General features: G+C 37.5%; 1 protein-coding gene across 1 annotated transcript; it reads right to left on the bottom strand.

The window, feature by feature from the left end:
* Nucleotides 1–3,129: 3,129 nt before the first annotated feature.
* Nucleotides 3,130–14,395, bottom strand: LOC131160152 (vacuolar-sorting receptor 7-like). The gene is made up of 14 exons (XM_058115518.1): nucleotides 14,293–14,395; nucleotides 13,880–14,219; nucleotides 11,995–12,687; nucleotides 11,819–11,907; nucleotides 11,502–11,571; nucleotides 10,225–10,308; nucleotides 10,028–10,104; nucleotides 9,842–9,923; nucleotides 7,409–7,491; nucleotides 7,180–7,243; nucleotides 6,922–7,050; nucleotides 3,713–3,816; nucleotides 3,500–3,611; nucleotides 3,130–3,419 (listed from the first exon to the last, which is right to left on the bottom strand). The coding sequence occupies exons 2-13, from the start codon at nucleotides 14,181–14,183 to the stop codon at nucleotides 3,501–3,503; spliced, it is 1,890 nt and encodes a 629-aa protein (XP_057971501.1). The 5' UTR covers nucleotides 14,184–14,219; nucleotides 14,293–14,395; the 3' UTR covers nucleotides 3,130–3,419; nucleotide 3,500.
* Nucleotides 14,396–14,823: the final 428 nt, after the last annotated feature.

Here is a 14,823-nt window from a genome sequence, read left to right as displayed (position 1 = left end):
TGAGTCCCGAAGCCGTGTGAGGCTCACATGAATCCCGAAACTATGTAGGGCACATAAGATCGTGTGAGGATTATTGGAGTTGTGTGGGGCCCACATGAGTCTCGAAGTTGTGCACGGCCCATAAGACCACAAGGAGCCCGAAGCTATGTATGGCCCAAAAAATCGTGTGGGCCCCACATGATGTCTTGGACTCAAACTTGCTTCTTCCTTCATAATAAATAATCTATTTGATAGTGACTCTTATTGTGCTCATTCTATCGTTCATACTTCTTCATAAATAATATACACAATAAAATAATACCTTCGATCGACATACATTGCAAAAATATATGATAAAAAATATATAATTATTATATAATTCATTAAGTCATCTCATGAGTATTTCCACATCCAGTGCATAAGCGTTCATAAAACCGTGTGAGGACTATTGAGATTATGTGGGACCCACATAGGTCTCGAAGTTGCGTGAGGCTCACATGGGTTTTTGGAATTTGAACTTTCTTCTTCTCAGAGGATGTAAATTAATTAAATAGGAAAGTCAGCAAACACTCCCATTTTTTTTTTTTATTTCCCCCACATGCAACCCCATCCCATGCACATTTCTTTATTTGAAAAATATTATAATTTCACCCCCCTCCCCATACTTTTACAAATTTCATTTTCTTTCCCAAAATTTTCCTATAAATAGGAAGCTCTCAACCTTCAATTTTCACAAAAAAAATTCCAAAGTAAGAAGAGTCTGCTTCTTTCTGGAGATCAATTGTTCGTGTGATTCCTGAAATTTTAGAGCATGTCTGTGTTCAAATTAAATAAGGTTCGGCTTCTTTCTGGTTTGATCGATGGTTAGCCTCCGGTCCTCTTTGTTCTAAGGTTCAGGAAATCAGTAACCATAAGCTTCGAACACGAGTTTGTTGGGATAGAGATGGGTGGAATGTTGATTTATTAGTGGATCTGTTGGGTGAAGATCAGGCAGAGGAGGTAATGAACTCTACTATTTCTTACAAGGAGGGTCCAGATATAATAATTTGGGAACCTTCAACAGATGGGAAATTCACCACAGCAAGTGCTTGAGAAATTATAAGGAAGCATAAAGAGGAATTCTTAGTTGCAAAATGGATCTGGCATCCTATGTTGCCCAAAAGGGTGTCAATTTGTATGTGGAAGTCTTGGTTCGCTTGTCTTCCGGTTGATACTCGTATTAAAGAAGTAGGTGTTCAGATGGTCTCTCGATATGATTGTTGTTCAAATGCCAAAATTGAATCTCTAGACCATGTGTTTTGCACTGGATTTTTTGCCCAGGAGGTATGGAAACAAGCAGCAGTGGCGTTGGATGTTAGTTGTATGACAACGAGTACTTGGAAAGGTAGAGTTAATGTCTGGTTTAGTTGTGCATGACGGGCCTCACAGTTAGGCATTTTGGTAGGTCTCATACCTAGTCTCATCATTTGGAGACTCTGGACTTGTCGATGTAGAGTCAGGATGAAATCAATTCATGATTTGGTGAGAACTGTGTGGCTTGATATTAAATATTGGTTGAGATCCATTTCAGACAAGTTAAATAAATATGCACCTGCTTCTTGCACAGATATTGCAGTCCTTCGTGCTTTGGATATTCAAGTGAAAAATGTGGGGGTTCGTCTTCCTTGTGTAGTTAGATGGTGTAAACCTGAGATAGGTTGGGTTAAGTTGAATGTGGATGGGAGCTGTAGAGGTAACCCAGGTAATTGTGGTGGTGGAGGCGTAATAAGAGATGAAAAAGGTTTAGTTAAAGCAGTTTTTTCCTCATTACTGGGTTATGGAACAAATAACATGGCTGAATTGAAGGCGATTATTTTAGGAATTAATATATGTAAAGAACTCGGATTTGATCAAGTGGAGATTGCATGTGACTCTGCTTTGTTGGTTCAGTGGATAAATTTTAGGAAATGCTCGGTTTGGAAATTATGGGATTTGTGGGAAAAGCTTATGCTAGCATTGAGAGACATACAGTTTAAAGTGGATCATGTTTACAGGGAGGCGAATAAAAGTGCAGATTTCTTTACCAAACAGGGTGAATCTGGTATTTCTCGATCATATAGTTGCTAGGATGATCTTTCACAACAAGTCAGTGGAATGATTCGATTGGATTTGTTGGGATTTCCTTCTTTGCGCTCGTAATGTTTTGTGTTTATTTTTCAAAGTTATGTTTGTTATCTACTTTATAGTTATTTAGTTTTGTTGGTAATTGGTTTATTGGTTTTGATTATATTGGTTAAGGTTGTTTTAGGGTCTTGGTGTTTGTTTTTAATGTCCCAAAGTCTCAAGATTGGAATCACGGTATTCCTCCGTCATAAGTGAGGAATTTTCTAATAAAATTTAGGAGGTGTCGCCCTCTTTTAAAAAAAAAAGAAAAGAAAAGTGTCAAATTCAAGATTTAAAATTTATGTTTGTAAATATAAGTAATAAATTTGCACAAGCAAGTGAGGATGCTGCCCCACTCCCAGTCAAAAGTCCACCATAGTCTCAGAAGCCCTGGCTTCATCTCCTTGTATGTACTTAACGTCAACCCGGTCTTCAAATCCATGCCGCGACGTTCTCATTTCTTGGCTAGGCCAGCGTAGCCTTTGCTCGTTCCAACAGGCAGCCCAACAAGACAAGAGGTGATATTTTTAAGAACTCAGCAGACGCCATTAGTTTATTTTATTGTTGCAACTTTTTGCCACCGAAAATTTTGCCATGTTCGTCTGCTTAAACACAAATTTAATCACGTTAAAAATTGAATTGAACATCTCTGAATTAACACCTCAACCGATCACCTGAGCTACCTAGTTAGGATTCAGGATGACATCTGTTTCTGGTTTCACTAGTAAGTTACTAAAATTAATCTAAATAATGTGAAGGGTTTTTGAGTCTTTACAAATGTCAATGGAGCTCTGAGGTCTTATTGTGTTACCCAAACACTAGGGAGATGTCAATACTTGAACCTTAAAACTTTGATGTTAAAAGTCGTGATGCGAGTTGGGGAGGGAAGATAAGTTACATCTTACTATGTAGCCTATACTCCAAAAAAAAAAAAAAAAAAAAATCTGGGTATTTTGTCCAAAAGATTACTTGGCATTTCAAATTTTGTTCCAAAACTCCCCCAAAAAAGAAGAGAAAAATTTAAGGCTACTCTTTTATAGCGTAGAGAGAACAGTCCAGTGCAGTACAGCAGTGTGGTATAAAATATAGTACATTGATTAATGTCTACACACGGGACTTTCTGTACGTGGGCAAATTTCCTGCATTTGGATAATGCACAACCACTAAAATGGTAAGGTAATGGGAGAAGCGGACCTCAATCTGATGTAATACAGATGTTAAGAGTCACCATAGTGGCATAGTTCGTTCCTTTCTCATGAGCGCTTTCCCAGTATGTATGATGGCTTTAGCTTTTGTGTCTGCAAATCATAAGGGAGGAAGAAAATGAGAATTGGGAAGAAAGGAAATAAAACACCTCATTAAGGGCACAGTAAGTTACCTTATACTCCTCGGCGTAGGGGCTGCGACTCAACTTGAACTTCATTACTGTGGTTGTTGTCAAGGGGCATGTACTGTGACATGATAGCCATGATCTCCGAGTCCATGTAAGACTGCAAACAGTAACAAATATTTGCGTAAATGTGTTTGTTAAAAATGGAGACAAGAAGCCAGGCAGGGCATAAGCCATGCCAACAGAATTTCAAAAGCATACCCGAAGCCTGTATTTGTAGAATACATAACCAGCTATACCAGCACCCACCACAGCTGTTAGGACCAAGAACGTAATGAGCCATGCAAATTTTGATGCTTTTCTTTCTGCATGCACCATGGGCAATCAAATCAGAACATGAATATTATATCCACCTATTCAGCGAGAAGCTGTAATTTCAACCATGACACGATTTTGCATTAAAAAATCTGTAAATTAATCAAACACTGTAATGGATAATGCTGATATTCTAATAATACTGATTGGCTAATGCATCAATGGTACACATCTATGATGTAATGTGACTAGTAAGGTCTTCAGAAAATCTCAACAGGAATTGAAGCTTTGCTCAGGGAAAAATGCTAATGAGAGATGGGGAGGACAATGGAGAAGGGAAGAAGTAGAAAAATGGGACTGCTCCAGAAGTGTCGCAAGGTCATGCTCCAAGTGGACCAACAAATTACAAACATTTCCATGTAGTTCACGAGAGGAAGAATGAAAAAAGAGGGACTGCTCCTACGTGTAACATGGTCATGCTGCAATCTTACCAATAAAGTTCGAAGGTTTCAACTTCCGGAGAGAGAGAGAGAGAGAGAGAGAGAGAGAGAGAGAGAGCTGTATGGTAATATTATTCATCCTTTTATGGCCTCGCTCTGTACCATGAACCCTACTTACCTGCTTTATGGAACCCTATAAGAAATAAGAACCACTCTTAAACAGTCCCGCTTGACTCAAACATATTGGGACATGTTTCCTTTTCCCCCCCTCTTGGGAATAGATTAGGACACAAAGACATATTTCTGAACCAATCGTACTTCTAAATATTAGCAATAGACCACAGACAATGCATGTGTAATACCTTCATTTAGTTTGTTTATAAAATTCATTAATTAATTATTCATTATTTTTTTTGAAATTTTACTGTTTTTTCTTTCTATATTAGTTGGCATCATTTTAAGATGATAAAAAGTTGACACAAGGTAGATATGAATTAATTATGAGTTAATTAGGGCTATTAATATTATCGATTTTCTATAAGATAAGTAGTATTTTTCTACATTGCCATTAGATTTCTATTTAATTAACAATTTTTTGGGATATTTTAAGAAAATAAACAGTGGAGACCAAAGTGGTGGAATCTTCTTTATATATGTATACACGTAGATGATAAAATCTCATCAAGATATAGATTAAACAATTGGAATCACTTCAAATGGTCCAATTCAGTGCCACATCATCCTCTTTTACTGGCTAGTCTAGGTTTTCAAAGGGTGATTAGGCTTTCATGGAGTTTCAATTGGTGTCTAGGGGTTCCAGACTTTGGTTTGGCCAGGGTGAGGGATTGAGGACTTGAAGGTTGAGAACGTGGATTGGGGCTTAGGGAGAATGATTGTGATTTTAAAGTTGCAGTTATTAGGGATTTTGAGAATTTAGATGCAGGGATTTTTTTTTCCCTACTTCTACTCCTTTTAAACACATTTTCTTTTAAGTTCTGAAAAGAAGATGGCTGGAGGGGAGAGAGGAAAAATGGCAGTTGAAAGTGATTGGAGTGTGGTGGTGGTGGTGGTGATGGGGTTGAGTGGCACCAACAGTAAAAGCGGTTTATGTTGAAATCACAAACCCATCAAATTTGAGTTAAAACTCGCATGAACCTTTCAAACACTGTCTGTCAAGGTAATTTGAGTTAAAATGTAAAACACTGTCAAATAACACCCACAATCTGGATCAAAGTCTCCATCAATACCACTTGATGCAAGACAAACATCCAACACAAAATTTTCCTATTCAACTCCCCATGAAGTTGATACATGGGGACCTTTTATGCACTTACAATCCCTTGGGGATAAGAAAAAAAAAATTTGGAAACTGAAATAAACTGCAACACTACTTTAAAATAATAATATCCTAGAATCTAAATGATAGTGTCTAACTTACAAATAACCTAAAAGAAATAATACAATTGATCCATATTATTATACCAGCAGGATTCAATAAATTATAAAAAAACAAGTGGGATTTGAAGAAGGGATTTCCGGGGGGGGGGGGGGGGGGGGGGGGGGGGTTAAAATTGCATCTTAAAATCCTAACAAGATTTTCCAAATTCCAGGTTTAGGTAGTGTTTGGGAGCATAGATTTGGGACCTTGGATTTGGATTTGAGTGGATTTGGACAAATTTCAATACAATTTATGCATAATTTTATCCAAATCCAATACAACTCCAAATCCAAGCCCTCTCCAAACATGTGGCTAGTGTACATGATTTTAAAAGTCACAATTTTTAATGAAACACCATTGAGAATTCCTCGTCTACATGCTCTACCTGTCGCCCCAAGAGTCTTCAAGGATGTGTGCCTAGTGTCTGATAGAGTCTTCCTACTTTTCCCTCTGTTTTTGGAGGGATGCATCAGCCTCATGCAGTAATGCAATGCATGGGCAACTATGTGAGACTCCCAATAGCGGACGACTCCTGTTGTAGACCTGACTATTCAGCCTGGAAAAATTAACTATCGTGCGGTCAAATGGTCAATTGCGCCTCATTTTGGATATAAAATGGATAAGCAGCTAAGCCACATTTGGAGGAGTATTACTACTCATATAATCATTGTCCATGCAAGAGCATAGACATCATTGACGAGCATTAACCACACAAAGGCCAATTTCAATGACTTCTTAAGAACTGCATTGGACTCTATGCTAATACTATACCATATGTTCAGGTCTTTTCAAATGGCAAAACGATGGGCAATATTGATATAACTGAAACTAGGGTTTAGGGTTAGGATGTAAAACTCCAAATTAGAGAATACTTAAGAGAAACAATGGGCATCAAGAAACATATTCTAGCCCAAAGTTCACTATAGAAGGAGAATACATCATCTTCACATAAAAACTCTTAAGGACTTCACTTGGAGACATTCACATGATGATCACAAATGTTTAACTTTTTTTTTTTCTTTTCTTTTTTTCCCACCAAACCTTTTGCAGCATTTTTAAGAAGTTTTACTGCTGGTACTAATGCTGCCTACATTCATTAGAGTGAGATCAAACAAGCCCCAAAGACACCCAAACTCAAGAAACTGTGACGTGATGCCCCCAGTTTTAAATGCATGTGAAATGGAACAGAAGACAACAATATTTATCCACATTAAATTATACTTAATAAATGTAGATAGAGTTGCTTAAATTCTAATGGCTAAAATGTGCAGTCTTACCAATACATGTGTCTTGCTCCATTATGTACAATTGGTCCCCCTTACACTTGCAGTCATATCCGCCCCAAGTGTTCTTACAGGTGCAACCATCACACTGACAAACAACACCTTCTTTGCATTCATTGAGATCTGATGCACAATTGAAAGGAAAAATATGATGGATTTTTCGGATGGGATACCAAAACTGATTAATTTTTAATCTAAATATCACTTATGGTCCTTTTGATAATCATGAATCATCAAAAAAGAGAAAAGTACCTTCACATTTGTAACCATCCCCATGAAAACCATCAGGGCAAGAACATCCTTTCAATTCATATTCCTAATGAAAATAGATAAGGACACTCTGTCAGATGTGACAGGAAGTTCAAAATTTTGAGTCATAATTGAAGCACAAAAGAACATAGAGTATCAAGTACAGAATTATTAAAATAGTAAAATACAGAAAACCATCAGTGAAAGCTCAAGATAAGGGAAAATACAGAACTGAGCAAGCTGAGAAAGTTTTTCCATTTTTAGTTTCTGACCAGCAGCCTCCATTATTTATTGTACATCGTGCAGGCCCCACAGCTGCCAATTGAGGATACAAGCTATAAATTAGAAGCATAAGAATAATACTTTTTCATACACATGTAAAAAGCTGGAATAATCCAGCAACAGTAAAGAAAAAAACATTTTTATCCTCACAATATACGAACATACAAACATTTTTATCCTCATAATATATGAACATAATCTGGCATCTTCTTCTCCAAGGCGGAATGATAAGAATATTAGCACATCTCAATGTTACCTTGAGTGTGGGATGTTTCGGTTAGTGGGACAGGAAAGGATCATGGTATGCACATGCTCTAAAGTGTGGAACTTTAGGGATATACTTCATTAGATATGTTGGTGAAACAATTGCAATGGCACATGCATATTTTTGGAGAAGATGTTTATGTGTTGCTAAATCTAGAAGGGATTTTCTGTTACGGAATATATTAATAATTGTAGAAATAGAATAAAAATGTGATGATTCCCCACTTTTAACCACTAAGAAGTTATGTTATATGACAAGTATTGAACTAACACTTTGGTTATTAGATTTACAGTTGCAGAAAGAAAATGTACCACATTTTGGAATGTTCATACCAATGTTCACTAGGGCGTTGGCATTTTTTGGTGAGTATGGGATATCTATGTTTCATTCAAAATTAAGCAGTCACATGGTAGAGTTACAGGGTATGCTAGATTTGGGTTCTTCTAACTTAGACATTTACTTATAAAATTGTCTTCAACCAATAAAGTCCAGTACCAAAAGCATAAGGTGCACAAAGAATTTGCCATGATAAGCAAGTGGCAATACATAAAAAGCTAATCCTATCGGCATAAAAATGGTATGGGTTACTTCACTACATATGAGTGGAAAATGCTACTGCTATCACCAAGACTGGCGTGAGCTAAGCATCTTCCCGTAGCTTGACAAGAAAAGGAAGAAAAAAGGGGTATTGGCAACTGTCAGATGTTTGATAGGAAGAGTTTGATAGGAAGAGATGTTGAAATTCTTAACCCACTTTAAGAAACCTGAAACAATGCACATAAATTAGATATTGGTTAATTTTGTTCATTTATTTTTTATATATTTTTAGTATTCTAGTTCTTCAGAGACAGCGGGCCGGCTGCCTTCATTTTTAGTTTGTTTCCAGTTTTCTTTATTTTCCCTTTGTTCCCACCTCCCTAAGAGATTCTGTGGCAGTGAAAACTTCTGAGACCAAAACCATTTTTAGGTTGTATCATCACCAACCTCCCAGCTAATTTTCTGGCGAATTTACAATTGCAGCATTTTGTACGTGGATTTCAACCAAGCTCAATAGAAAGAGGCTTGAATCTAATTCAAGCCATTTCCAGTATGAAATATGGAGTACGGCCCCACTTGAAAAACAGTTTATTCCTCTTCTTATTCTTTTTCCCATCCTCCCTCTTTCTTTAACAACACAAATGTTTGTCCTTTATGATTGATACGTCTTCAAAAATATAAGCAAGGCAACAAGTTGGGCTTAGGTGTTAGATTACCACTTTACCCTAAAAGCTTAAGCTTAAATTGTGGGCCAACAATGTATATCAAGCTTTAAAACTCCCCCGCACGTGTGGCCCAACAACATGAAGAGAGATAAACATACAATAAAATTTTAAATACCATAGAATAAATGCGGGCAAGGAGACTAGAATCCAGGACCTCTTGGTAACCAGCTCTAATACCATGTTAGATTACTACTTTACCTAAAAGCTTAAGTTGTTAGGTTGTGGGCCAACAATGTATATCAAGCTTTAACATTAGGTAGAACAAGAATCAAAGGGTGGATGCAAGTCATTTAAACTTGGGCAAATTCAACTCAATGTTCAGGGAATATATATATATATATATATATATATATATATATATATATATATATATATATATATATATATATATATATATATATATGCTACTTATTATATCAACTCTAGTAAGTCCTAAAACCAACTACTCTATGTTCCCAAACATAAGGAAGTAAGCCCTAAAACCAACTACTCTGTGGTCCCAAAGGACCCAAACATAAGGATGCACACCTGAGTGTGCACTGTTGGCGCGTGAGGGCATCCACATATGCAAAAAACTACTGGAATAGAATCATAAATAATTGTCACATTTCCTGGAAGCATCAGAAAGTAACATATTATAGACAGAATAGGTGCAACTTTCATCAGATTGGCCTCATAGAAGGGAAACTTGGAATGTAGTGTGGAAAAAAAAAACATTTTCTGTGCATGTCGAGGAAGACAATGAAATTTCTTTTACAGTCACCTTTTTAATTCATAAAATACCCATTGGCATCTATTAATAAAGTTAAAAGAGAAAAATCTTCTTTATGAAAGAGTATAAAGGTGTACGGTGTACCTTCGCAAGATGAATAACCATCACCTCTGTATTGAACACCATTCACAACAGGGCACTCGCATACTCTTCCCCTAAATGTGTCCTAAAAAAGCATGACCCAGGGATTTATTACATACAACTTATCCTTCCTTAAATCCAAATAAGGGCATCAATCATATGGAATATGCAGAAAACTATTCTGTATACCCTGCATGCAGTTACATTAGATCGTGAATCTTGCCAACAGCCACCATTTCTGTCAAGGCACTCGTTAGTCTCAAGGTCTGTAAAAATAACATAAATCCAAATAGAAATATAAGAACATTTTTCAACCTTTAGCTCTCAATCATCTGTTCAAGCTTGAAAAAAATAAACAAAACAATAATAATTATAGACACACCAACCTCCACTCAAACAAATTGGAGGATCAGTAGTTTCCTTAAATCCAGCGCATACAGCCTTCAGGACAGCAGTCCTCTCCAATTTTCCTTCAATGCAAGCCAAGCAAGAACTTTAGGATCCTGACATGGTAAATTGTTGTCGCATATGGTGGTGGCATATGCTAAGAAATAAAATCAATTTTATGTCACTGGTCACCTATAGATGACTCAAACCAGTTCGGATAACTTAAAGAACAAAAAGCATAAAGAAGAGGACATGAAATGGGGAAAATGTAAGAAATAACCATGAAAATGAAATGAAAAATGTGATGGCATTCTGAAAATGAGAGGAAACAGTTGGAAAATCAAACTGAAGGTGAAAATTTTAAACTGACAATGATAATTGAATCAATCAAATCCAGATATGGACACGAACCAAATTATTAGCTTTCTATTAGGTAAGCCCAGCAGAAAATAGACAATTTATCATTTTAAATTTTTAAAAATTGAACTGCTATTTTAAGGTTAAATAGAATTATATTGCTAAGGGGTTGATCGGAAATTAATTACTGTAGGAGAGATAATTTGTTAGGTCAACAGTCATACAGATGCTTTGCTAATGATGATAAATATCTTAATATATAAGAGGATCATCTCCCAAAGGGGAAATGATCTTTTCTCTCTTTCCTGTTTTATGTCACCCCTTATTTTCTCCTCTCTTTTCTTCTTTCTAACCTAAGTAACATCAGTTTTAACTATAAACTATTTGCCCATTCGGTCAAAGCTCTTGTGCCAACTAATGAACTAACGGCCTGCCTTGCAAATAAAGGAGAGAAAAAACATGGGGAGGAAAAATGCACAATAAATTTTATCTCACCACCAAGGCTGAGAAGATCGATAGTAAAACAGTAACGCATGATAAACAGCATAAATTAGCTACTTAAAAAGACAAACATGAGTCTTCTATACTAAACAAGAAGGCCACACAAAAACTGACATTCATATCTCACCATCATCCGTAGAAGATCAACTTGGGAATTGTACTGGCAAGTTTGGTTAAAACTTAAAAGGAAGTTAATGCAAACTGAATGAAAGAGCAGGGTTCTCATAATGCTGATCGCTCTGTTCTTTCTGGCAATGGGGTTAATTATTACTTTAGAATAAAGGTGCATATCAGAGACTTTCCATATTATAGCCCTTGTAAGGAAAGACTGGAGGGTACAACTGGAAAGAAACACATTACTAGAAAAACAATAGTACAAAATCTGCAGTAGGCTATGCCACATGCAAATACAACTAACCTCTATATTGGACATTGTTAATAACCAGTGTGGGCAAGATGGTAACATCTCCACGGGATCCTGTGCCAACCTAGAGTTTTTCACAAATCAGAGCAAAAGCAGTAAGTTAATGCAAACTGTGAGTTGGTTATTAATCCTGATAGGCCCAACTATATAGATGCTCATCATTCAGGATTCTCTTTTTATATTTTTGGGAGGTCAACCAAGAAAAGAACCTCTCAAAATGACAGTGGTACAACTGCAGAAACACCAAGGTAGTGAAACTGCAATCCTAATAGCAGCTCATCCATTGAAGGAAGAAGAATGAAAGTTTGTACCTGTAGATCTTGCTCAGTTTTGAGGACTTGATTCTCCACATCTGCTTCAGGATTGCCCATGCAATTTTTAATCTTCTCCACAGGCAGGTCTGGCAGATGAGACAAAAGTTGCTAAATTAAACCCATGTACTTAAGCAGAAAAGAGTCTACAATATGATCATATACAGTAGCCTTACCAAGTGATTTCAAGACATCTTCAGCACATTCTTTGCTGTATCTCTTGTTCTTCATGGAGCACCTAATATGGAAATCCGTCACAAAATCCCACCAAACCCAAGATCGACCGCTCTCATTGGCAACTCTATGCACACAAAGTTGTCTCAAGTTCTCGATGACCACGTCTTTTCCTTGATAGCCCACTCCCAAATCCTGCTCTGGATCGGGTGCACAATATCGCCCTTTGTTTATGCATTGGGACTTGCATTGATTGCTTTCAATGAAAGCCCTGGGACAATACCAAGTTATATAGTGTGGTGTGAACAGGGTATAACCCCACTTCTCCAGGATCTGAGCATGACCCTTGAAATTCTTTAGAAAATTCATCTGCTCATCGCAACGAATCCCGCACTCATCATTGCTGTTTGTCCAGAATTCATATTCTACTCTCTCGTCAGGGTTAGGCATTGATTCTGTCCAGTCTAATTTTATGACAACATCTTCACCATTCTTCAAGGATTTCTTCAAACTTTCACCGAAGGCTTTTTCTATTAATGCTGATGGGATTCCAATCTTCTCTACAAAACCATCTGAATCAGAACTCTCCATTGGAGAATCCATAGTTATAAGAGGTTCATCAAGGCTATCGGCTACTAAAACTGCTGCAGCTCCAGCCTGTTGAGCATTCCATACCTTCAATGCAAAGTAGCACTCTAAGAGTGCACAAAAGAAGCAAATGAATTCATAAAAAGTGTATTACAAAAAGCTCCACCTATTTTCAATGCATTAGTTTACAGATAAAAACGCAAGTTTTATCTTACCATCAAACATATTCAATATATGAATCATTAAAACAACTGTTACATAATGCCCCCAACAGTTTCTTGTTTCTTAGCTGCAAAGAAATCTCAATTGCAAAAACCATATTGCCAACATCTACATGGAAAGCTACATAGAAGATTGCCCCACTCAGAACGTTCTCAAAAATTTGAAAACTTGAACAGTAAATCAACAAACGTATCATATGGCCGAGTTAAAATTCAAAAAATACCATCTGCAAACACCAATCCACTATTCTCCCCTATGCAAATGTGAAAAATGAAAAAGTCATTAAATTAAAATTAACGGAAGTAACAGAAAAAATTTGTGGTAAAGCCGAATAAGACAAAATAACAAAGTGAAAAAAGAAGACAGAGTTTCAATAAAAGATGTCTGAACCCCAGGGTGTGGTTGAGGTGGTAGTACGGACTGCGATAGTGCCTTTCACGAGATCAGGTATTCAAACTTTTTCAGACTCGTTTCTGTCCCTGGACTCCTGAATTTACCCTCCCTTTGGAGTTGTGGGATCAATTTCAAGGGGCGCAGGATTAATCACGTGGACCGCGGTGCGTATTCCAAAATAAAAAAATAAAAGATGGTCTGTCTTGAAACAGAGGGAATATCAGGGGAAAAATATGGAAAGACTGGACATCTAAGAAAAGACAAATATAAGAGAACAGTTATTGCAAGGAAAAGGCCAAAAATTAACGAAGGAGAGAAGGAGGCGTAAAAGGCAGCGGTTTCGCTACTTATTGGAGGACAGCATGGGAGATAAGACAAATTAAAAATATATAAAAAGGGGGAATGATTAGAAGCAGGGGAATCATACAGGCACAATCAAAATCAAAATATCCAAAACAAGAATCGAGAAGTGCCTCATGGTACCCGGCTATCTTTAGCCCACCAATACGAGCACCTTACGCTACACAGCCATCTTTAATAATTCATATAAAAAATCAAGTCAATTCAAAACGAAACCATAAACAAACAACCACCCATCACTGGAAACACCACCTTAAACGAGGCAACAATGAACTAAAAATTAAAATTCTGAATCCAAACTAAAGTTGGGTCTATATAGTTTACCTCCGCGATCAAGAAGAAGAACGGTAGGACGAGAAGCGCGAGACTTGAAGGGCTCGTGACCGTCGAAGGCACTACACCCATTAGAACCCTTATCAGGATACGTGACAGAGCCCACAAAGAAGCCTCCATAGTTGGGGATTCCAAAGTTCCCAATTGAGGCATCGTGCTTGGAGCTCAAGTTGTAGGGAGAGAGAACGCTGACGCCGTTCTTCTCCACCACGAACCGAGCGCGGGCACAGCCGGCGAGAAGAATTGATACAATAAGCAGAGGAGCAAGAATTGGGTGAGCTAGAATCGCCGCCATGGTCGACGCGCTCTGCTTCTGCAACAAAACAAGAGGCTGCAGAAACAATTTAAGGTGAAGAAGAGGACTGCGTACCAGTGTCCGAAGAGAGAGAGAGAGAGAGAGAGACTTCTCTTATTCTCGCCTGCTGCCTTTCTCTTTCTCTTTCTATGCTGTGTCTATGACGTAAAGTAAACGATAGGTGAGGTGAGAGGGGTGGCGTGGAGGACGGAGTCAGCGGAACTACCATGGCTAGCTTCCGACTACAGCTACGCGAGAGAGAGAGAGAGAGAGAGAGAGATCTGAAAGAGACAAATTATAAATAAATTTATTTATTATTGATTTATTTATTTTTGGGTGAAGGAAAGAGACAGATTAATTAACAAACCTGTCCTCGGCTTTTCCAGGAATGACCGACCAATCCCTAATTGTTGTACTCTAATTTTATGGTCAACTAATTTAGAAGTCAACCGATCCACCTAAAGCGCAGAAGGGATATCTTCGTAAAGGTGGACGCCGTCATCCAGTGTCTGTACTCTCCACACACTGTACTCCTCCCACTTCCTCAGCCGTCACGAGTCACGACTCACGACTCACGACCTTCCTCGGTTGCTCAGGTCAAGTCTTCGTTTTTTATTTATTTATTATTATTTTTTCTATT

This window comes from Malania oleifera, chromosome 7 (assembly GCF_029873635.1).
Source record: "Malania oleifera isolate guangnan ecotype guangnan chromosome 7, ASM2987363v1, whole genome shotgun sequence".
In the NCBI taxonomy this organism is placed as follows: domain Eukaryota; kingdom Viridiplantae; phylum Streptophyta; class Magnoliopsida; order Santalales; family Ximeniaceae; genus Malania; species Malania oleifera.
This window is presented reverse-complemented; position numbering and strand designations above follow the sequence as displayed.